Source organism: Astatotilapia calliptera, chromosome 14, assembly GCF_900246225.1.
Source record: "Astatotilapia calliptera chromosome 14, fAstCal1.2, whole genome shotgun sequence".
In the NCBI taxonomy this organism is placed as follows: Eukaryota; Metazoa; Chordata; class Actinopteri; order Cichliformes; family Cichlidae; genus Astatotilapia; species Astatotilapia calliptera.
Window position 1 is genome coordinate 8685560 of NC_039315.1, and position 24802 is coordinate 8710361.

The 24802-nt window shown below is 40.1% G+C and overlaps 1 protein-coding gene across 5 annotated transcripts in view; it reads right to left on the minus strand.

Annotated features, from left to right (window-relative positions):
• Nucleotides 1-24802, minus strand: part of nbeab (neurobeachin b) — a 201460-nt gene that overhangs the window by 17277 nt on the left and 159381 nt on the right. For all 5 annotated transcript variants that reach the window (XM_026191617.1, XM_026191619.1, XM_026191618.1 and 2 more), the window contains 4 exons: nt 21663-21775; nt 7976-8116; nt 6809-6928; nt 2019-2171 (listed from right to left, as the gene is read on the minus strand). In XM_026191617.1, the coding sequence (XP_026047402.1) occupies nt 2019-2171; nt 6809-6928; nt 7976-8116; nt 21663-21775 (527 nt within the window). The remainder of the gene's footprint in view (nt 1-2018; nt 2172-6808; nt 6929-7975; nt 8117-21662; nt 21776-24802) is intronic.

The window sequence follows — 24802 nt, forward strand, 5'->3', positions numbered from 1 at the left end:
TGAGTTCCTGATGAAGGCTCTTAGGGTCCCATTGATCTTGTACAATTCTAGGCATTCCAGTACCCAGCTGTGGGGCATTGAGTCATAGGCCTTCTTGTAATCAATCCAGGCAGTGCACAGGTTGGTCAGTCTGGTCTTGCAGTCTCGGCTGATTGTTCTGTCTACCAGTAGCTGGTGTTTTGCGCCTCTGGTATTCTTGCCAATTCCTTTCTGTGTCCCGCTCATGTATTGACCCATGTGCCTGTTCATCTTAGCCGATATGATGCCTGACAGGAGCTTCCATGTAGTACTGAGGCAGGTTATTGGTCGGTAGTTGGAGGGGACCGGTCCCTTCTTGGGGTCCTTGGGGATCAGGACCGTCCGGCCTTCAGTTAGCCATTCCGGGTGTCTCTCGTTAACTAGCAGCTGGTTCATTTGTGCTGCCAGACGCTCGTGGAGTGCAGTCAGCTTCTTCAGCCAGTAGGCGTGAACCATGTCGGGCCCTGGTGCTGTTCAACTCTTCATACTGGAGACCCTTTCTTGGATATCTGCCACTATGATGGTTACTGGACCCTGTTCAGGGAGGTCGCTGTGGTCTGCCCTCAGATCCTCTAGCCACTGAGCATTGCCATTATGGGTTGCATCCTTCTCCCATATGCTCTTCCAGTATTGCTCCGTCTCCAGCCTTGGTGGTGCTGTTCTCTTATTGTTCCCTTGCCACTCAGAGTACACCTTTGCTGGTTCTGTGGAGAACAGCTGGTTTATTCTCCTGCCTTCTATCTCTCTGGTGTACCTCCTCAAGCGGCTGGCCAAGGCTGTGAGTCTTTGCTTGGCAGTTTCCAAGGCCTCAGGTATGGACAGCTTGCTGTATTTCTTATGCACCTTCTTTGTCGCACCTTTCTGCAACTCCGTTAGTTGGCTAACCTCCCTCCGTGCTACTTTGATCTTGCCCTCTAGCCTCCTTCTCCATGGAGGGTACTGCCCCTTGTCGCTGTTCAACTTGTAGCCAAGCATCTCACTGATCACTGCTGCCGTATTGTAGATCAGCTTGTTAGTGTCGGTAATCGTGGTTGTAGGTATTGCCCGTAGTGCTGCATTAACATCATCTAGCAGACCTTCTGAGGGTACTTCACGTAATCTTGGTAACCGGCTACGGGGGATCCAGGTTTCAAGCTTGGCCATGATCCTATTTTTCAGGTCAGTTCCTCTCGCACTCAACGATCCTTCTCCTATCGCACTTGGGGCTATGTACCCAATCTCGGGTGGGGGTGATGATATCTCCCCCCTGACCTGGCGTCCTGACTCCTCCTTGCCGTAGCATTTGTGTTGTACCTCGTCAATCTCTAGCTGTGAGAGCAGTCCCTTCTTTCGAATGTTGGAACACTGAGCTACTAGTTGTTTCGCCGTCATTGTGGATGTTGGGTATCGAAGAATCCATAGGTCCCTCATCCTATTCATGTAGCCCCTTCCGCCGGGGTTACTTGCGTAGTAGCATTCCAACAACGCCCTGTTTTCGTCTCTTGCCCACCGATGCCTTCTTGTTCCAGTAGCCCACTTTTCGTCAGGGTGCCTCAACACCTGACGCGGACCTTGTTGATCTGGGCGACGTCCAAGCCGGCATGCCTTCATATTTATCTGTCTCGCTCATGTCTGCGGTAGGCTTGCTTAGCATAGGGGACCCTTACTGGATACAGACGCCCCAGGCAGGAATCGAACTTGCGATCCTCTGTTCCAAAGGCGTGTAGTCTAACCACTACGCTATCCAGCTGCTCTCTCTCTCTATATATATCTATATCTATATATATATATATATATACATATACATATATATACATACATACACACACACACACACACATAAATTAATAAAGGCAATAACTCCTAATTTCATTACAAGATGTAAACGGAAAGTATATTCTTTATATTAACAGACACTGGATACAACGTGGAGGATGCAGAGGTGTATGTATGGATAACTGTGGTCAATATAATTATAGTTATAATTATAAAATGTTGTATTTGACATGACTAAACCTTACCATCCTGTTTATCCTAACAAAGTCTTCAGGTTTCTTGGCCCAGGCTGGCAGGTCCACATCACAAATCATGGTTCTGTCTTCTCTCATTCCCAGATGGTAGCCATTGCTGTTGACAAACATCTCCGGGAGGTAGTAGAACTCAGGAATCAGTTCCTGAGGAAGAGAGACATTTCCTTTTTTACAGCTGACTGGTAGGGCAATAATGCTTAATACATACTCTACACTGTATAATCACTGAAAAATCCAGCCATGTGCAGGAAATCACATATGTAAGGACCGAGCCATAAAAAACAGAGGAAAAAAAAAAGCTCTGTATCCCACTGCGATGAAGTGAGAATTCAAGGGGAAAGGTAACACAAACAAACTAAACAGCAGGCCACGAGAAGGCGGTGAGAGGTGCTAGTCCAGTTATTCCAGGCAAAGGTGTTAGGTGTGTTAAATGAAACGGGAACGGAGTTGGGTTTTTTTCCTTGGTCTTTGGGTTCTTGTGATGGGGTCAGGACCTTGCAGTGGAGGGGAATTCAGCCTGGTAAAGGAGGCCCCTATGTATAGCCTGGTGTGATTCTACACATGGAGAAAGAGGGCAAATATTTACCAGAGGTTCTAGACAAGACTATTCCTAAAGGATTTCTCATGTGTAGAATATCCTAGTGATGTTTCTTCATTTTTAACACAGTAAGTACACATAGCACTACTTGCTGCCATCAGTCTGTAACAACTACGAGTTGATTTTTACAAATAACTGTTATCATATCTATTTAATTAGCCTTAAAATCTACAACAATTCTCACAATTCCATTGTGTTTGCCACCACTCCACTAGTAGATGGTATTTTCACGCTAAAAAAAAATGGAGCAACATTTTAAACCTTTCAAAGAAAATGGAAGAAACAAGCACATCAGGATGAAACAAACACATAACCTGGACCAACTGAAGGTACGTCTGAGGAGAAAGGAAAAGTTTACAAGTAGTTGTACTTATTAACCTTTCCTTTCTTCTCAGACGTAAAAAACTTTCTGTGGCTGAATTACGATGCAAACTTTAATTTTGTCAGCACTACTCAGAAGCAGTGAAAACGAGTAAATCAGACAAATCCTTGTTGCGGGAAACAAGATATTTAGAATGGATAATATGAATTTTACATTTCATGCTTGTGCTACAATACTGGCAACCTTTATAGCACCAGTGCTATAAGCTAACAAAGTTAAGTACAGCCCTGATAATGGACTACAGAGCACTGGAAAATAAATTCAATACACTAGATTTCTTTCTGAAATGCTGTAGGTGCTTCTGTCATTTGTTCTCCAATGCCATGTGGCAAGACGATGCAGGGCAGCCATCTAAGCCTTACTCCCTCAGAGATCAATTATGTCACTAATAGTGTTACATTCTTAGTGGATATCATAGCTCTTCTGAAAAAGAAAGCAACAAATCAGAGAAATCAGAGACTCTATCATAACTCACAAAAGCGCACGAGAAGATCTTCGCTTGGTCTGGAAAAATATTTTGTTTCTCAATGAAAAAAAGCCATTTGTAAAGCTAAGACATCTTACTACTCCTTACTTATAGAGGAAAACAGGAACAACACCAGGTTTCTTTTTCTCAGTATGGCCAGGCTGACAAACACTCTACACACTAATTTTAACCAGTAACGACTTCACAAATAGAATTTCAGTAGTTAGGGAAAGTATTCACAGTTGTCCCACCTATGTAGTATTAAGTATGACAACTACAACTGTAGCTATTTACTTAAACTCTGTATCTCCTATTGGTCTTTCATCTTCAATAATTTCTTCCTCCAAACCATCAGCATGTCTATTAGACCCCATTCCTATAAGGCTGTTCAAAGAAGTCTTAATCAGATTTACTCCATCTCCCTATTTTCTCTTTTTTTCTTCTCTCTTTCATCTCACTCACCAGTTGCAGCAGATGGCTTCCCCACCCTGAGCCTGGTTCTGCCAGAGCTTTCTTCCTGTAAAAAGCAAGTTCTTCCTTTCCACCACCGCAAAGTCCTTGGTCAAAGGAGGTTTTCTCTAGAGTACTGCAGAGTATTCACCTTGCAGTATAAAGCACCTGGAATTGACTGAATGGGCACTATATGAATAAAGATTAATTGAATTGAAGTGAGTCATGTATACTTTACTTCTGACTATTACCCAAAGCACATTATGTGTATTGGGATAGAGTTTTTATGCCAGTCAGCCTTTTATATATTTATAAATGAAAGAGACCTTACTTGAGCCACCATACATAACAAAAAAAGGCATAGAAATGCTGCAAAGACTGTCTTGGAAAGTCACAAAAATATCAGCTTGTAAAAAGCTTTTCTTTTTATTATTTATTGATGACATAGTTATAGCATTATTAGATTAAATAATGACCTGTGGCAAACAATCCATAAAGTACTGCATGTGCTGGATAGGTAAACGCAAAAAAAATAAATAAATAAATGCTGACTTAAAAGTAAATTGGTATTTTGCAGTTCCCACTGTGACCCAGTTCTGATCACTCTAAATGGCTAAGTGAGTCAAGCATTTGCACAGCCAGGCATATGCACACAAGGAATGTAGATCCTCCACTCTGTCCTCATTAAAGACATGTACAAAAGACAAGTTAATGTCTACCTTTTAGCGTGAGAAAATAAAGCAGGGTACAAGTACCTTAACTCTTTGTATTTGGCTTGTTTTATGAATGCAGTGTTTGTCAGATTCAGTGGTCCTATGGAGTTTTATATTGCCTATGGGATACATAACGTGCTGGGCTTTCAGGCAGCCATAAATCACTGGGTTTTGAGAGAACGAGTTAGCATGACATGGTACAGGCCAATAACCCTGCTGGTCTGCTGTTGGTCACATTTCACCCTCTGCACACGACAGGGAAGGGAGTAAAGTAGCCATTCCTCTCTGCTTCCTCCTGTCTCTCACATACACACAGCCACACTTTCCCTCCTCTTTTTCATTTGTAAACTTCCTGCCGTAACTCACCACCAAGCCGTTAAAACTGCCAGCTCCGTTTTCAAGCCACCCTCCCATGGCAGCCATTAATTCTGCAACAGCATTGTAATGGGCTAACAAGTCAATCACACAAGCCTCCGTTGCTTTACACTGTGTCACCTTAATGACATGTTCGTCAAAATCTGTCACCAACGGAGTGCTGCTGGATTCTTTCAGACAACATGGTGGCAGTTCTCTCTGTGTGCATGAAGACGAACGTGTAGATTTGTGTCCAATACCTCCAAGAAAAATCTCCTCGTCTTTGCCCATAGGTGGCTGTGCCAGCTAAACATAACTACATCAGTGCACACCGAAATAAATGAGAAGTATGGATGCACATTAACATTAATGATGGGGTGGTCAGGGAGGTGAGGGCTTGGTCGGTGAAGGGTTGTTTCCATTTGACTTGCTCTTTTAGGAGGTCATCCCCATCAGGGGTTCAGACTGCCTTGGTCTTGTTGTCATTACTGCTGGAGGAGGTTGGGGTTAATGAAGGAGAGACCCTGGTAAAAAACAAGCTCCCTTTAAATTAGAGGCTCAGTGGGCCGGCTTGGTGTACTGGGCTGAAATGACCTTAACCCTGTACTCTCTGCTGGGTCTGGGAATGGCATTTTTGTGTCTGTCTGGCATGCATGGAGACCTGTTTCTGTGACTGCCAGACAAACAGCCTATCCTTTTCAAAAGAAGGACTATGCTGAGCAATGTTGTTAACACAGGTATGCGGACCAAAATTACACATTTAAAAAGACAATTTCAATAGTTTGGAAGCGAAATCGTTTTTTAAAAGATTACAGCAAATAATCACGTTAAATTTCCTGATAGTTTATCATGTTGCACTATGACTAATTCATACAAGCTCTTGCACAATATTTTCCTTCTACTAATGCATTATGAAATACTGGTAGCAATCCTGTAGTTTCACGCACAGTCCAGCAGCTCTCCTAATAGATCACTGGCAATGCTATGTGTGTAAAAAGAAATGCATGCAGACATACAAGTAGTTGAAAGTAGACTGTATTTGTTAACAGGGTGGCGTTTGACTATTCAGTTGTTCACTGGTTTGCAGCTTTCTACCTCTGCCTCACATGGATTGCTAGCTGCTCTCCCCCACATTCTGGCAAGTAAAAGCTCTGTCTGTACATAAAAGACTACATTTTAAATAGCTTTTGTCATTAATGCTTTATTAATTGCCTGCGGCAACACTACCCGATGCAGGGTGTGCTGGAAATATATGACACTTTGAGGTCAGTGTGTATCCCTGCTGCGTGTTATGCAGTGGGCAAAACGGAGACAAATCAGCAGGGTTCAGCGTTTTCGATGACTGCTCTGTGGATTTGCGGAGAGATGGTTTTGTTTTTCTCTCAGATGCAGACTTTGTTCAAAAGCAGGATTGCTCTACCTCTGAGATAGTTTGCTCTCTGCATGAGATAAATCAAATGTGCATAGGGTATTCCCGTGCACTACAGCTCTTTGAGATTCACTGTTTGGAAGAGGCATTTATAATTGATGGTATATATTTTTGCAGTGGTTTTGAGGCACAGAAAGGAGGAGAGCATATGAAAAAAAAGGCTTGGTTTGGTATTTTGCAAAATATATAGATGTATGCTATATTACTATAATTTTGCATTGACTTGTGCAATAAATTCTTTTCAACCATCTTTGCTGTAAGAATTGCCTTTCGAAGACCCACAAGTCCACAACACAAGCTTTAAAAAGGAAACTAGCAAGGAATCAAATGTATATCAATTGTATTTATAGATACAGATGTTTTAGTATATCCTTTGTTGTGATTCTCACCTTTACATCTGAGGTGTCCCTCTGACAGTTTCTCCAGGATCGGGAAATGCCTGAAAACGTGCGGTCGGGGTGATCGAATTTGTTGTTGTTTGCACTGAGGAAGAACATGGTGAAGGGCTCCTATAAGGAAAGACATGTATTCATCACAAAAGTCAAATATCTCAACCCAGATTTAAAGTCCTGATCATTATTTTCTCACCCTCTTGACATCTAATTTGATTGCACCTGTCAAAATCTGAGAATTTAAAATATTTTTTCAACCTTGAGGATTAAATTTTAAATGCACGGGAATTGCCTGAATTTTCTGTATTATTCATTGTTATTTTTTCTGTAGCAGAGATCCTTCTTTCATTGTATCCAAGCCTGAGGGAAAATTAATTAGTGCTCTTCCTGAGTACAGTAAGCCATAATGATAATTGGCTCAAATTTGGTTTTCTTAGACTGAGATGGCAACCATTGCCGGTTGGAGCGGAAGGATCACTCACCAGAGGAAGAAAGAGATTGTGAGAACAAACCCAGTGAGGCCAATCTAACTGCTGTCAAGGGAGCTCCCTCAGTTCATCGGCCTCTTTCTACTAATGACGAGGGGAGGGGGAGAAATACAGTACAAATTCCTCATAAAGCGCCTTCAAATTAGTAAGATTTTTTAAAATCACATGTGCAGCAACTCAAAGAAGTGTTGGAGGTTAGAAGAGCCTTTTTTGTTGGGAACAGACTGGAAGTACATGTTCTTCCTCCTCCTCTTCTAGAGTAAATGAGGACAGTGCTCAGTAACCTTGATGGACATGTCTCCAGCGCTCACTGGGTTGCCTGAAACACATAAACCTGTCACAGCAGCCTCTGTAAATCATTACCCAGCCACTCTTTATTTAGTTCACATATGCTGGTTTACTGGCCTGTGAAATGTGTTTTCTGAGCGCCATTGGTCTAACTCAGGCCCAATCAAATTGAGATGTCGAGCTGCTTCCTGTGCAGAAGCCAACAGACCTCAAAGAAACAGCATCATCAAGTCTGACAAGTGACAATCAACTAATGCAGACAAAAAATGAAAAACTCTCTGAGGTCTGGGTTTGACTTCATTCCTATTCACATACTTGACTAATTCGGGGATTTTGCACATAGTACAATAATAAGAGGGAGGGTAGCTGCAGGAGAGGTTTTACTCACAATTCTGACAAGCCAGTGCAGGGTGGTGGCAGCTGTGGAGTAGTGGGTGTTGTAATGACAAGGTGGTGTCTGGTCATCTTCCCATGACTCATAACGTTCAGTGAAGAATGCTGCACGCTTTGGGTTCAGGGCACCAATAGGCTGAAAAGGAAATGAGGACAAAACAGGCTTAGTTGTGGCAATTATCGATTTTCTTGTATTCCGTTTCCACTTAAAAGCCTTTATAAAGATGTACTACATATGCTTTGTACAGTCATGTGAAAAAGTTGGTTCACCGTCTTTCAGCTGTAAGGTTTTTACACTATCAGGGGAAAACAAATCTGACTTTACCGGGTTCTAAAATGATTTCAATACAATCTCAGATTAACAAAAACACGATATTTCACACTGTGTTGTTTCTTACTTAACAAAAAACAAAGCCAAATCCAGTGCCCCCCATTAATTTTCTGTGTTGCTTTATAAGTCTCTTGTATCACAGTGGAGGAATCTTGGCTCACCCTTTCTTCACGATATAAAGTTAATTGAAGTTTGCAGGCATTTGTTCATGCACGACTCCCTTAAAGTCCCACAGCATTTCAATCAGGTTCATCTGCTTGATTGATTTCACTTTTTTCCTCCCATTCTGTTGTAAATTTGATTGTATGCTTGGGATGCTAGTGAAGCAGCAAGGGTTTACTTGGTTTCTCATATTTTCTCCTGCAGTTATGCACTTTGGCTTAGTTTTTGTTAATGAGTGACAATGGGTAATATTTCATGTGTTGTTTTTGATCTGAGGTTGTATTTACCTAAATTTTAAGAACCAAGAAAAAACAAATATTTTTATTATGTATTGATATATAAAATCTTAGAATTGAACAATGGTGTACTTACATGTCTGCAAGTCTCATGTTTTGTAAGGCAAACAAACCTTAGAGTTGGTCCTTTTATAAATTTTAATTGACCCTAAAGTCTTAAAGTGTGTTGAGGATTATTTGTCCAGTGCACTGAATTTAAAAGTTTGTGGGGGGTTTTTTCTCTTTGTTTCTTTCCCTACTGTGAACAAGTAGGATGTCACATGATGTAAAGATAAATGTGTCATCATGTCTTTTGTTGATGCCTTCCTTCTTAAGAGTTTCTGACATTTCTGGTTATTTTACAAATAGAAGACAATGCAAAAGCTTTTTTTTAACAAATGATATTCAATCAATGAATATATCAAAGAGAGCCAAATAAAATCCTGTTTTTCTATGAATACAACAACAACTACAGTATAGAGTTGAAATAACCAGACATATTGTATGTAGGACATGAAGCTGTCATAGTGGCATAAATCTCAGTAATGAACCTCCGTATATCCTTAAGGGTCAAATGTACAGGTTCAGTGTCTCTGCAGAATTTAGTATGCTGTGAGACAACTTAGTCATTCATTATCTTCTTGTTCAAAATATTCACCAAGCACAGTCAAAATAGACAAAAGCTGCAAATAGCTTATTATTCAAATTCAAAACTGAATAAAAGAAAAAAATCAGTACTACCAGTATTCATGATAATAACAATTCTACTGTTATAACTATAAGCACTCAAATTGAAGTTTAAGCAATGCTATGTTGTAGTTACTGGTGCTTGCTGTTTTTAAACTGGGCTAGGTTTGCATTTAAGAAAAAAAAATACAGAAATTTCAGTGACTATTTGTTTCAGTGAGGACTGTGCTGCAGAATTTTAAGAATATTCGTAAATAAAATGAAAGATTTAAAAAAAAATTAAGTCATTTTATTCTAACATAAATATTCTGTATTTATATGTTATTCGTTACTGTATACCTGCATGAGTATTTGATATTGCTTTGTTGTTACCACATTCTCATCACAACCACGTTTATTAGCCTGACTTGTAACCACCTGCTTGGCCTGCTAAAGAGCTGGAAATAACAGCTTTTGGCATTTTCTGCAACACTTAACTATAAAAAAATCTCCATAAGATCTAAGGAGACATTTTGAATTTGGCTTATGGTTATCTCACATAACAGAAAGTTATGGGTCCGTATATCAGAGACAGACACAAAAATCATGAACTCATCATTCCCATTATACAGTGTCAACTTAGATCTCATGTTTTTTCAAAAGTAAACTATCTTCTCTGTGAAATAAAAAAAACTAAACATGAGTTCCACTTGATCCGGGGCAACAAGACTAGTCAGTCCTGTGTTGTTTTGCATGCATAATTTCTAAATATTACAGCACGTCTCATGAGTCATCTCCAATCTAAATTAAATTTTTATGTACAAGCAAATCTATGGTGGTCATGCAAAGGTTATAGAAAACAACAATGCTGTATAAGTCTGGAAAAAAAGCATAGAAAATTCATATTTTTGTACATTCCTAAAAGGCACTTTCTTAACTTTGTAGCCCTCACTATTTGGCTCATCATTGCAGTTTGTAAAAACTATAGTGCATGGGAAAACAACATGTGAAGCACACTAATTCCTGCATGGGGATATGGATGATTTGCTTACCTATGATATCAAAATAGTGAGAGTAACATTATAGTCCAAACATTTTTTATTTTTATGGGATTTTTTGCAGTTTTAAAGTAATGAATCCTACTTCACTTATCCTCATAGGAACATCTCAAGCATCTCATGTCAATTTGTTCTCTGTTCTTACTTAAATTAAGAACAAATTAAATGTGTAAATTAAATGTTGCAATAGCTGAAGAATAACTGGACAGAATTAATGTAAAGAAAGCTGCAGAATCTTGGAAGGTACCAGTTGGGACATTTGTAGTAATACTGGGTGGGAAGCGGTGGAAAGTTCAGGGCAGACATGGAGCTTTACTCTGGCAATTGTCTGTCAGAGCCTGTTATTCTTCTGAACCCTTAAAGTAACTGTTGCGCTGTCTTCTGTCTAAAATTTAAATGGGCATGTTGGCAGGGGTTAGCAGGATGGTGCGTTAAGGATGGAGGGAAGAGATATGTGTGTCTCCTACTAAAACGCTGTGGCTAATCCATGTGGATTAACCCTAGCTGACCTTATTTACACCCAACACACCCATCATGGCAAGCACTTTACTCTGAACTGCTATTCTTGGCTTTAACACAGTGGGGGAGCTAATATTTATTGGGGTGGCCACTCTGATGCTAGTACTTACACATTTGGGTGGCACAGAAAATGAAGTTTTCCTGTATTGTAAATCACTGTAATCAAATATTATATTTGTTGGTCACTTGATCTGAGAATTTGCTTACATAGGCATGCTGCATTTTAGTAGCACATGATAAAGACCAATGTGGACATTGTTAAAAACTGCTATAACAATAGTAGCTACTGAATCGCAATTTCTGTGCATGTGCCCTTTATGGGCTATGTGCATGTGTGGGGTGGTCACCCTTTAAAACTCCACCTGGGTCAGCAATCCTTTGTGCTTTAACACATAGCTGTTTTTAGTACCAGGAAAATACAGTGAAATCTAATAATGCAACACTGTGTTATATTACTGGAGGCTTAGACATTGAGGTAAGCCACAGGCATGGTTTTAAAAGTGTACAATACACACTCTTAAAATTATCAACTGAAGGAAACTGGAGATCAGTTTTTCAGAGGAAAAAAATGATCTTAAAAAACCCCAGTATGGCTAGTATTTTTAGCAGAAAAGTTTGCTCATTATTAAAAATACTCCCCATAATATGCGCACAAAAAACAAGCAGAAATGATTGAAACGTCACAGCTTTGCATTTAAAAAAAAACCTGCTGCCTAATTATTTAGACCCCATAAATAATCACTGCTATATATATATTTTACATCTATCCAATTATTTCCACTGTTGGGCAAAATCTTAGAGGGTTTTTTTTTTTTTTTTTTTTTTTTTTTTTAACCACAGCCTTAGCAATAACTTCAATATTAAACTGACACCATCACTGGGTTTTAGCCCTTTGGCAGCTGTTTCATTTTTATGTGTTTTAAGGCAACAGAATTACTCCCATTAAACATACATTTAGTGGTGAATAAATTGCTTTCTCTGCCTTTTCAATCACCTCATCCAATATGAGAGCCTTAGAAGCATATTGGCAGTCAATATTAATATACTCAGTACCACTGAATCAGTTGCACAGGGGGAAGGGTGACTGGTAATGTAATCAATGGCAGCTTTTCTACCTGGAAGCTGCAGCTCAGAGGTCAGAAGAAATAAAATAAAAGCAGTTTGAGGCTTATGTCTATTCTAACGTTATTAAAAACTGCACTGTTATTGTTTTAGCTGGGTGCAGTCAGTATGAAATCTCAATATGGGAGACTCTCTTGCTCACTACCATCGTATCTGCGTGTGGTGCACTGCACATTCCTGAAGCTCTAAGTCAAAACTAAATGCAGTCTCTTTTTACTTTTTTCAGTCCTTTCTTAAAATCTAATGGCAGTCCACATCAGTGTTAGCACAATTGAATAGACTGAAAGAGAAGTTTATTGAGATCTGCGCAGATTTATGGGGTGATAATAGCCTTGCATGTGACGTCTTGGCCCAGCTGGATTGGGGTGTAAGCCACAAGACGTCTCACACTCTGTAAAAGCACTGCTAGTGTGACTAATGCAGGTTAGAGCTGTATAAAAGATCCAGGTAAATACATGTGACAGGGGGAGAAAAGTGAAGAAAAGACAGCTGAAGGTACTAATGAGAATAAAGAGGAATGCCAAACTGGCAATAGTGGTAAGTTTATAAAAAGGCTTACTTGCTCAGCTTAATATTATGGTACCAAAGAGAAAGCTGGAAAATTTACTAAAATGTGTTGAAATGAGAGAATAGGTGACATATTTTGATGAAAGATTATAACAATTAACTACACTAAGATTTATAATTTGGGTACATTCAAAGTGCCTCTGTACTGTGATTCACAGCTACCTAAACTAACAGAAACTGGAGCACCAAATTGCAGGGAAGAGATCCAAACACGCCTTAATTGACAAAGTATTTCCTGTTAATTCTTCTGTGTGGCTCTACATTCATTTAAAAGAAAAAAAAAATCCACAGCTAAACACCTTCCAACGTGTTTAGCTGTGCAAGCATAAATGGAATGAGGCATTTTCTATGTCATTTGTAATGTAGTGCAGAAGTGCTTTTTATTTCACTTTCCAGAAAACATGTGAGGATAACTAAACAAACACACTACATGGGAAACCCACAAGACCCAGGTCCCTGAAGAAAAGGGTTTTTCACACATTTGTTAAAGGGTGATTGTTCAAAACTGCACAAGTCAAGGTTGTTATATAGCTAGTACAAACCAAAAATATGAGCTATGAAGCTGACAAATACCAAACTGGGTGTGTCTCACATGATGATATAGTTGTAAACATACTATCATGAAAACTTTTTGCCCCCTTCTTGACCTGAGTAAATACAAAATATAGCTTGTAAGTGATGATTTCATTTATTAAGGGAAAAAGACTATCCAAACCTACCTGGCCCTAAGTAAAAAAAAGTACTTGCCCCCTAAACCTAAAAACGGTTTGCCAACTTTGCCAGCAAGGACTGCAATCACGCTTTTGTGATAACTGGCAAAAATTCTTTCACATCATTGTGGAGGGATTTTGGTCCACTCTTCTTTCCAGAATTGTTTAAATTCAGTCACACTGGAGGGTTTTCGAGCATAAATGGCCCATTTAATGTAATGCCAAAGCATCTCAATCTGATTTAAGTGTACACTTTGACGAGATCATTCCAGAATCTTATATTTGATCTTTTTGAGCCATTTAGAGGTGGACTGTTCTGTTTCGCATCATTGTCCTGCTGCATAATTCAAATGCAATTGAGCTTCAGAACACAAATGGATGGCCAGGCATTCTTCTTCAGGATTTTCTACTTGAGAGCAGAATTCCTCATCATTCCGTCAGTTACAGCAAGTTGTCCATCTCCTGAAGGAGCAATGCATCTGCAGAACATCACACAACCACCATCCTGTTCGATTGCTGGTATGATGGGGGTTTTTTTACGGACAAGGGGGTAATTGCTTCTTCAAATAGGGCCAGGTAGTTTTAGATAGCTTTTTTCCCTTCATTGAAAGAATCTTTAAAAAGTACATTTTGCATTTATCCAATGGTATCGTTATTCAGTGTTAAAATCCAGTCGATAATCTGAAACATGTAAGACAAATACGCAAAAAAGTAAATAAACTCAGTAAATAAATTCAAAGTATAGTTGTTGAACAGTGGTCCGTGTGTAGACTGCATATTAGGGTAACAAAAGCAATGGTCACCTATTTGTAAAGATGAGGTTGTAAACTGAAATCTTGTATTCATGCTTAATAAACTCACTTTATTACTCCAAAATCAGCACCACACTGTAGAGTATTATGATTCACCATCTTAAAGAATCATGAGCACATGTCTGGTTGTACCAAATCCAACTGCAGCTACAATTAGATGATTATTAACAGAGTAAATCTGTACACTAATTGAAAGAAACGTTTGTCTAATTAGTTCTCATTTTAAGCTATGAGCGCAACCAGTTTGTGACAAAATGAAGGGTGACTTTAAGTCCACACATTGTACTGAAATGACTCTGGGTAGCCTGAAAAAGAGACTACATCCATAACATGTTTGCCTAAATAATGCACTCAGCTACAACAGCATGCAGGACTGACACAATGAAGCTCCCATGCAGTTGTTCCAGTGGAATTTAAGCATAAAAAATAAGGACACTTCCAGTTTACCCCAAATTCTGTACATGTCCAAATTTTTGCTATAATACATAAAATCTCTGTGTGTTTTTTAATTTGTCTGTGAATGCTTCCTAGACCAAATGAATTTGAACAACAAAACTTTGCATACAGGTACATCTTGGGTCCTGTAGATTCATATCTATATTAGATATCATGCTGCCAAGTATCCACCTAGCAATGGGGTAAAATTACCAGTTTTTAGCACATCTATAATTGCTTATAAAAATCATTCTATCCATTTTATCTCACAACAATAACATCTAATTTATGATAGCATCACATTGCCAACCAACCACCTAGCCATGAGCTAAAATGACCGATTTTTAGCATATGAACAACAGCTACCCCCCCCCCCCCACCCGCTGCCTTTTGTTTTTTGTTTTTTTTTTGCCAAGAGCACCAACAGGCCTTGCCCATTAGCATGGGCATGTTGCTACAGGCTTATAGTACACACCTCAATGCCTGGTGTCATGGTTTCCTGTTCCAGTATTAAGAAGGCATACTAGTCTATTGAAAGATGTCTAAGTATGATTGTTTAGGTTTACCTCTAACATTGAATACATCTGAATAATGAACTATGTGGTTGATCTGTGGTAAAAAAAAAAGAATTTCCTTAAAACCTTAAAAAACAAAAGGACAAAATGTATAACTGAAACTATGTCCCAAAAATCGAAGTTTAATTAAACTGGTTATGGAGAATGAATGAAATACGCCAATGAATAATGTATGGAAATATAAAAAGTTGATTTTCTGTTTAAACAACTGTACAACATAATGTACAATGTCTCCAGTAATGTAAGAAAAGATACAAAGGATTTCACTGGTCGCTTATTCCTGTCATACTCACCATCTGTTGATAAGCAAAAATCAAGCTTTGCTTGCATCTGTTCAACAAACAATAATAGCCTCTTACCTTCTCCTTACATTACATATCACACTGATTACAGATATAAGACCATGAAAACAACAGCTTCAGACAACGCCACACTTTCTCCCATCTGACTTCATTTCTTCTATAACACCTGACCAAGGGAAATGCAGCTGAACAAAGTATGATCAAACTTGGATTTAACTTCAGATTTAATCAGGATCATTTGTGGTGTTGCACTCCAAAGATGTAGGAAATGAACGTGGCCATTGGTGAGTGAGTGTGCAGAGAGTGTCTCCATTTGTTTGGTCATATCTAAGCTACCTCCCAAAGAGACGCATATTGCATTTTATATTTCAAAAGAAATTACATTACAGTATGTTGCTGTGGTGCTCTGTCAGGGGAAGTCACAGTCGTTTTTGCTTGCCTCGTCAGAGGCAGGGCTGCATGCAGCTCCAGTCTAATGCAATCAAGTTGCTCCAACTCAAGATAAAGCAGATGTGCTCCAAACAGCCTGACTGGAGCAGAAGTGTGAGTGATGAAGCCTCCATTATAGAGAGAAAAGTGTGGAGGGAGTGCTTTGCAGCAGCCAAGCTGTGTCTGTGTTACTGGAAGTTTTTCTGTTAGAGATTCTGAGCACACAGAGGAAGAAAATAGCCTCCTATATATTATAGCTCTTTCAAGACCATGAGGGGTTTTTTTTCCGAATTTGTTAAGGTGGAAATATATATTTAAATTGAATAAAATCTGCGCTTGTGTCACATTTTTGTTATGTCTGTCAAAATGTTTTTCAAAAGATACACGTAATAAATTTTTCTGTGTGAAGAAGAAGCATGTTGAGCAACATCTGCTTCCTTTGCTTTCTTATGCAATTAAATACATTTCCATCACATCATTTAACAGCTATGAGGAAGATAGTTTCCATACATCTATCATCTACTTGTCACTTTGTCAAAAAATAATCATTAGAATCTAATGAAACACTTCATTGCATGAGAATGTAGCTGACATCCAAATATGCAGAACTCTGGCCTCGAGGCAAATCGACACAGCATTCAGCAGAACTTTGAAGCTAACTGAATGCAGGAAATGTAGGTGTGTACAGGTTTGGGAGGTTCTCATTAAGTAGATCAGTACGGATGTCGAGCAGTTTAGACAATACTGTCCATCAAGTGACAGTTGCACATAATTGGAAAACAGGTCTCAGGTATGACTCGTCTGTGAGAAAGAAAACCTCCCAAACTGTGCAATGTCCCTATGAGGTTATGAATACTAATCTAATAGCAATTTACAAAGCCTTAATGTTGCCTAATTGTACTGCAATTATATTGTATTAACCTAAGAGTAATGATGTGATAGTTTGTCTTCTTAACCCCTGGAGGGTCCTAGAAAAATGCATACACTATTGGGCTTAGAGCCACAAATCGACCCAAGACCCTCCAGGGGTTTTAATGATGCAACCTGAGTTCTCACGTGACAGGTGATATTACATTGGGTGACTTGATTTTACTAAACCACAGGGCAAAAATAAACAGACAAGTTAAAATAAAAACTTTATTTAAAGAACATTTTGTTGCAACCTGTAATGTGAGGTATAATCTGCTAAGTTCAGGGACAGCCTGAATTCCTTCAATATAAAAAACAAGCAAAACATGCTTCTTCTTCTTTTCTTTTTTTTTCTTTTTTTTCATGTGATAGACTGAGAGCCTGTCCAAAGTGTAACTAAATGTACTATTTTCCAGATCTTCCAGTTACCAAAAGCAGACAAATTCTGAGATACCAGTAGGGATGGGTACCGGTGTCCGGTGCCATGATGGCACCGGTTCTGACATAAACGGTAGTAACCAGACCGAAAAGCAGCGCACATTTCGGTGCTTTATTTCGGTGCTTTTTTTCCCCTGAGCTGTGATACACTTCTAGCCAATCATTTTACGTTTCCGAGGATAGTAGGCGGGCCCAGGTACGTACGTTCTTTTAGAGCAGAGCTACAGATTAAAAATGTCCAAGGCGAAGCGGTCAAAAGTCTGGCTGTACTTCACAGCAAAAGATGCAAACTCAGCAGCCTGCAACAAGTGCTTTAAGCTGATACTGTGATACTGTCAAAGGAGGTAACACCTCAAATCCGATGAAACACCTGGCGACGCATAGCGTTTTTTTTTAAAGCCCAGAAATGCGCCGTATTTAATAGCTTGCTGCGAGACCTCACACGAGCGCATCTACTGCGGGTGGGTTGCCTGTTATCGGACCCGGAGTTAGCAACATCCCCCAAAAACCCGAAGAGGAGAGTCCTGGCCCCTAGCCCTGCCAGTGTAGCAGAAATGATGACGGATGATGATGATGGCAGCAGCAGCCGTTCTTCTCTGCGTGAGTAGCTTAATGTTGTTCGTGTGTAATTTACGTTGAGTAGGCTCACCACGTTATTACATTAATGCATGTAAGGTGAACTAGCAAACATCATCATAGCTACATGCGGCTGTCTTCTTGTTTGATGGCAGATACTCCCTTCACCCTGGCCAAAAAGGCTAAAATGACCAAAGAAAAAGAGGGAAACAGCTGAACATAAGAGGTTTTTGGACAAAGTTTATGTTTTTTCCATTGTTTAAGCACTGCTTCCAGCCAAGAGTGATACCATATATGCCCCATAGCTGCAGAAAAGGCTAACATTGTTATCTTTTTACAAAAAACCAGCTGAACATGAGAGGTTTTTGGACCAATTTTGTGTTCTCCATTCTTTAAGCACCGGTTTGAGCACCGTTTGAGCACCGGCACTGTTTCAAAAGTACCGATTTGGCACCGGTATCGGATAAAACCTAAACGATACCCATCCCTAGATACCAGTGAGCTTTAAAAACTGTCTGTCTTTTTTCACCTTCAATAAAAACACCAGTATATTTATTCTCCTAGGTGTCACCATTAGTCATAGCATCCAGCTATCAGTGGAAAAGCAAAGGCTGAATGAAACTAGGCCTTAGTTACCTCAGGTCTAGAGATTGCCAGGCGGTTGCCAACCAATCAGACATCGCTAGAAAAGTGTGTATTCCCTGACTGCTTGTTGAGTGGTTGCTGGCAGTCTTTTGGTGAAACTGCTCACAATGAGGTACGTTATACAGTGCACCATACTCTCCGTGCTGTTGATTTGATCACTAGATTTCTGAGGTTGTCCACAATTTGCATTGGAGATGAGTAATTGGTGAAAATTTGCAGACACGTCTGCAAATTTGCTAGCAACACAGTAAGGTTTTTGGTGCAGCAATTTATTTGCGACCAATTTCACCTGGGGACAGCCAGCATCCGCTTACCAGCTGGTCAGGAAATACACATTTTTCTCTTATAATCCACAGTTGCCAGAGTGTGCTAACTGGTCCCTCAGCCTGTGTGACTGGGCTCATAGAAGTTAGCACTGAGGTAGAGTTAGCCAGCAAAGATGTACACATTCTGTGTGAGGTATTTCTAAAACAGCAAAAATAATAATAATGCCCCCCTTGCTATAACTTTGGATGTAAATGAAGATCAAACAGACTAATAGTGGGGAAAAATATTTGCTACTAAAAAAGTCACAATCCTTAAATCTCTACACAAAAATTTTACTTGTCTCAACTGCAAGTCATTGTTTCAGGGTTAAAATATTGGTCAATATAACAGGGGCAATGTGAGCCCAGAGGCTGTAGTGTACATGGTGAGATTTGAAGAGCTCAGCTTAAAGGTATGTACACATCAACAGTACTGAAAATAAAAGCTAAACAAGTTCATAAATCCTTTTTTTAGGATTTATGAATATGCAGTAAACAAGGGATGCAGCAATATAGAACAAAAAGACAAGAGTCTCAGCCAACTCGTTAAGAGACTTGGACCCAGTGACAGGACTGATGCGTCATCACCTACCAAACACTTACCCAGAAATCTGACTCAGATTAATCTGAAAAAGACTGAATTCCTCAAGAACTAGTAATGTATTCTTAATGGTACTCAAAACATGGGTACTGTATAAAACAATTTGAAATGATATCCAGCCTCAGTTTCCTGATACATGTACAAATCCCTGGCTAAACACAGAAGAAAGTCACCACCTAATATACAATGAATGTCTCCAGAGACTACTGCTACTACCACTGATCCATAAATGAACAAAAAAGGGCAGATGAAACAGAGAGGAGAAGAGTGGGGGCCGTCGTCCCTCTCTGCTACACCAGCTTATGTGAACTTTTGGAGGTAAGAGCCCCGGGGTTCCAAGGACAACTGTCAGGAGACACAGGCTGTGAACTCATGCTAATGAAGGCAGCTCGGCCCTGTAAACAGCATGGGAGGATGTCACTAGAATACATTACAATACATAACTGTCTCCCCGGGGCAGGAGGGTTCCACATGGCACAGCCCTGATCACTCCCCTCGACACACACATCTCTATACACACGCATACACATTCTGTGGCTTTTTCATCCCACCTGGATACCCCACAGGTAAAGAAAACAACAAGACAAGACACACAACTGTTTGTCCAAAATGTTTTCTGTTTAGTTCTCCAGAGGAGTAAAACCTTTCTTTCTTTTTTAAAATTAACAATACTTTAACTTGTGACTGATTGTTTCATAGTTTTATTTCAAAGTCCTCCATCTCTCTCACCACAAAACCAAGAAAACAGATGCTTTGAAATGCTGAAAATTGATACAAACTGTTGAGAACTGAGATGGCAAAATGAGGCTCTTAGGCTGCTTAGGTTGGTGCTTTGAGGGGAACGAGGCAGCGATAAAGTGAGTGAGAGAGAGAGCTCAGACAGGAATGTGACTGTTTTCAGGTCAGTGAGCTGGAGTGTGCATGGGCGAGAGAGCGAGAGCGAAAGAAAGAGAGACAGAAAGGGGAGGGGGTAAACCTATAAACCAGGCCATAGTTCTGCTGCCTTTTTCCCCCCTCATTCAAAGACAGAGCAAACATAACACTGAACTTTATCTATCGGGGTTGCAGGGCATTAAGGACATTGTATCATAGCTGTTGTGATTTGGCACTGTTACCCGAGCTCTTACTATTGCTCAGCTTGATCTTTTTTGGACAAGCCATATTTAGAACATCTTTCACTGCGGCACTGTGCTGATGAATTCTCTTATCAGTTCATCGACCTTGAAAATAAAAGTATATTACTCGCAGAAACTTGAACTGCTGCATGGCAGAATTTAGACGAAAATATCCTTGAAATCGTACAGTTTGTGTTGAGTGTATGAAGACTGTGCAGACATCCATTATTTAGCCCCCCAAGGATAAAGTTGTCATGATTTTACTCTTGTGTTATGCAGACTGTTCTACAAATTTGTTGAAGGACAGTCTGGATTTAACTTACAGTATATATTGATTTTGTATACATTTTCCATATTGTGATGCTGTATATGCATTTCAAAAAACTACTTCTAATTTATCTTATGATAATGACTTAACATGAGCTGATCATGCTGGGTGTATGATGGTAAATGGCCTGTATTTGTATAGCGCTGTACTAAGTCCCTAAGGATCCCAAAGCGTTTTACACATTCAGTCATCCACCCATTCACACACACATTCACACACTGGTGATGGCAAGCTACATTGTAGCCACAGCTGCGAGGCTGCCGGACACTGGCGCCGCCGGGCCCTCTGACCACCACCAGTAGGCAACGGGTGAAGTGTCTTGCCCAAGGACACAGCGACCGAAACTGTCGGAGCCGGGGCTCGAACAGGCAACCTTCCGATTACAAGACGAACTGCCAACTCTTGAGCCATGATTGCCCCATGATGAACTCAGTGTTGCCTTGCTGAGTTCATCGAGTTAGACTTGTGGTAGTAAAACATGTAAAAGCCTCTCTAGTGCAAGACCACAGAGATATGTTAAGGGTATATCCAAAGCACACAGCACAAACTGTGTGTGGAGACAATGCAGCACCCAACAAAAGGGAGTAAACTTGTATAAAGTAGAGGAGTGCATTTCATGATGCTACAATCAGCATTTTCCACTTCAGTGCAGAGACAGCACATGATTCCTTTGCCAGTAAATACCATATTGTTTTACAATCTGACTCCTAATAAGAAAATCCCCTGCCATTAGATCCAGCTGCCCCTTCTTGCCCCTCTTTTTTCCATCATTTTAAGGTGAACAGCCGAGAGGCCCCTGTACCTTTGAGAGGTCTCTGAAGTTCGCTGGCAAGGTCAAGTCCAGCTCCTCCGAGTCATAGTTGGTGAGGACCCAGGGAAACACCGGGTACTGGTTCAGATCATTGTATGTCCTCCCTAAACACACAGAGGAGACAGAAAACTGTGAGTGATGATGGGCTGGAGGCGAACAGAGAGGTTGAAAGCAGGGCAGCATACACTTGAGGCTTCAGTTACTTTAGGGGATCAACATGCAACATTCCAACAAGCCCCCAATCAGACGGACTTCCTTCCACACTTCACAGAGAGTCTGCCAAGAAAACACATACACTAATGGTAGAAAATGTGAGAATGATTCTGCGTTTCCCATGACTCTGCCTGCTGTGTCTCCTTTGTTAATAGACTGTGGGAACTGCAGGAGGCCTGTCTTTAAGTATATGGAAAACATAAGCATTTTCAAGTAGTTAGGAGAAAATGTAATTGCAGAGGTATACGTTCTTCTGGAGGAAGAAGTCATGTCTTCTGGGGACATGACTTCCAATGCCTGAAATCTCACAGCAAATCTGATTGCTGATTGACCAGATGTTCTCAAAGGAAACTATGATTTTCAGATGAGAAAACTTGGAAACCTGGAAAAGCCAAAAGCATGTACCATGTTGTCAGTAACGCTTGACTTTTCCTTTGAAGACGACATTGATACAGCTGCAAGGTCAGGTGGTGGCCAGTTGTAATCCAGGACTGGGATGGGGCTGCTTTTTGCTAGAATTTTTACTGCTTGTGATAAATCATGCTGAAAACTTTGGCTCAAAGTAAACTGAGAGTTAAAATGTAACAACTTCTTTTCCAGGAAAAATGAAACAAAAGGGCACAAAAGAGATTCTAAGGTGTCAGACCATGGTATCCTAGGATATCCTATCGTTATATGATTAAAACAAACAAAGATGTTTCCTAGAAATGTCCAGTGATTGAATACAAACTATTTTCCAGCTTCTTTAGTTAAACATTCTATACTAAAGAAGCAACAATTCCAGGACTGAAAAATAACCAACTCTACAGCAGAAATAAGCAGACAGTTTTGATCTCTACAGCTAATTTCCCTTTCAAGACACTACTACACATGACATATTACAATGTCATTATTTAGTGAATAAACATGAAGCCAAAATTCAGAACCAATGTATGAAAGTACACCCCATACTGCTTCCACAGGAATTAACTGTCAGAGTTCATTTCAGGCGCCATAGGGCCTCAGATAACATGTTAAATCTTATTGTTCACGTCAGAACAATTAGAAAAAGACTGAAGTAGTTTTTTTTTTTTTTTTTGAAAAACCACCCGAAGAAAGCCACTTCTCTCTGAACTTCTCTCCCCCCCCAAAAAACAAACAAACAAACAAACAAAACAAAACATGGCAGCATGGCTAGGTTGCATATAAAAAAAACTACAAGACTTCTGGAACAATGTCCTTGGACAGACCAGACCAAAGTAAGTATGTTTGGCCATAATGGACAGTGCTATGTTTGGCAAAAAAATAAACACAGCATGCTTGCACAAACATCTCATATCAACTGTCAGCATGTTGGTGAAGGGGTTATGATTTGAGCTTGTTTTTCAACCGCAGGACCCAGGCACCTTGCAGTTATTCAGTGGACAATGAACTCCTCTGTGTACCAAAATATTATAGATTCAAATGTGAGTCCATCTGTTTGACAGCTAAAGCTTGGTCAAAAACTGGGTCATAGAACAGGACGATGCTCCCAAGCACAGCAGCAAATCTACAACAGAAGTGCGGAAAAAGAAAACCATCAAGGTGCTGCAATGGCCCAGTGAAAGTCCAGACTTTAACCCGACTGAAATGCTGTGACGGGGCCTTAAGAAAGTTGTGCTTAAATGAATGCCCAAAGCAGGAACTTCAGCAACACTTGAGGGAAGATGAACAACTTTAATAATTGACCAACGCGTTTCGGCTTAAATGAATGCCCGCAAACCTTCGTGTACATTGGTTTTCACATTACTCTATTCTAGAGGTTGGGTTTTTATATAAATCACCCTAAATTGTATTAACACCTAAAGTCATGTGTAATTCAAGGCTACTGTGCTACTATAATTTAGCTACTGTAAGTACTAAGTGAGTGCAAACTTGTTTTGTTAAGGGTAAGTTTGTACTGAAAGACACTAGAGAGCCCACTACTATTTTTTTCCTGTTTTCAACCAAGCTGTTATCACTGGCTGGTAACTACCCAGCTTGTTACGCTCAGTGTAAGACAGAATGACCAAAATGCTAAATTCAAGGTATTGAATCTTTGCATATGCACCCTGCTGCTTTAGAATGACATTCTATCATGTAATAGAAAAACACATTTACTAAAGTCAACTTTTCAACTAAAGCACAAATGGGAATAATAAGGAAAGAATAATAAAGGATGTTTCACTACATCTAGGTCTAATTAGATTGTTCCCAGGTTTTTAATGATTAACTATTAAATATTATCAACTTGAACCAGTCAATCAGTTACAATTCTGCAGCAGGCTGGCCTTAGAAAATCCCAAACTAGCCAAGCAAGTGAAAACGTCTGACAAGCACTCATGGAGAAGGCTTCTGCAGAGTAACCAGGGTCTGGGGGAATCTAGAGAACATAATTATCCAGGTTAATGCCATGCACTCAAAAGGAAACAGCAGGCTGAGTGTGGAGGATGAGTTGGGCATTGTTGTGGTTAGACCTACTTGTGCTGAGGCCTGAGCTGGGGTGGCAGGATGTTAATAACAGTGGAATAGTGTTTAATTAGAAGACCATTTCCCGTTCGCACCTCTTCCCAGCATTTCACCCCCCGCCTGTCTACCGCTCCACACTATTCTGACATCCCTGGCAGCCCAGGTCATTACCAGGGATTTTTAATGAATTTTGGGCATGTTTTTCTGTCTGCCTTACATCTAATTAGCTGACAATAATGTATCGAAGTCGAGCACAAGCTAAATATAAATATGCATGAATATGCAGCGAGAGAGAGGATGACACCTTTCTGAGCAGAATAGCGTAGAGTCGCTCTTGCCTTCCCTGTTAGTTGCAGTTCAGATCAGAGAGTCGACAACAGAACCTTTCAGCTCCGCAGACACACGTGTGCACACTCTCACAAAGCCAGGCACTAATTATCTGGAAAAATCTG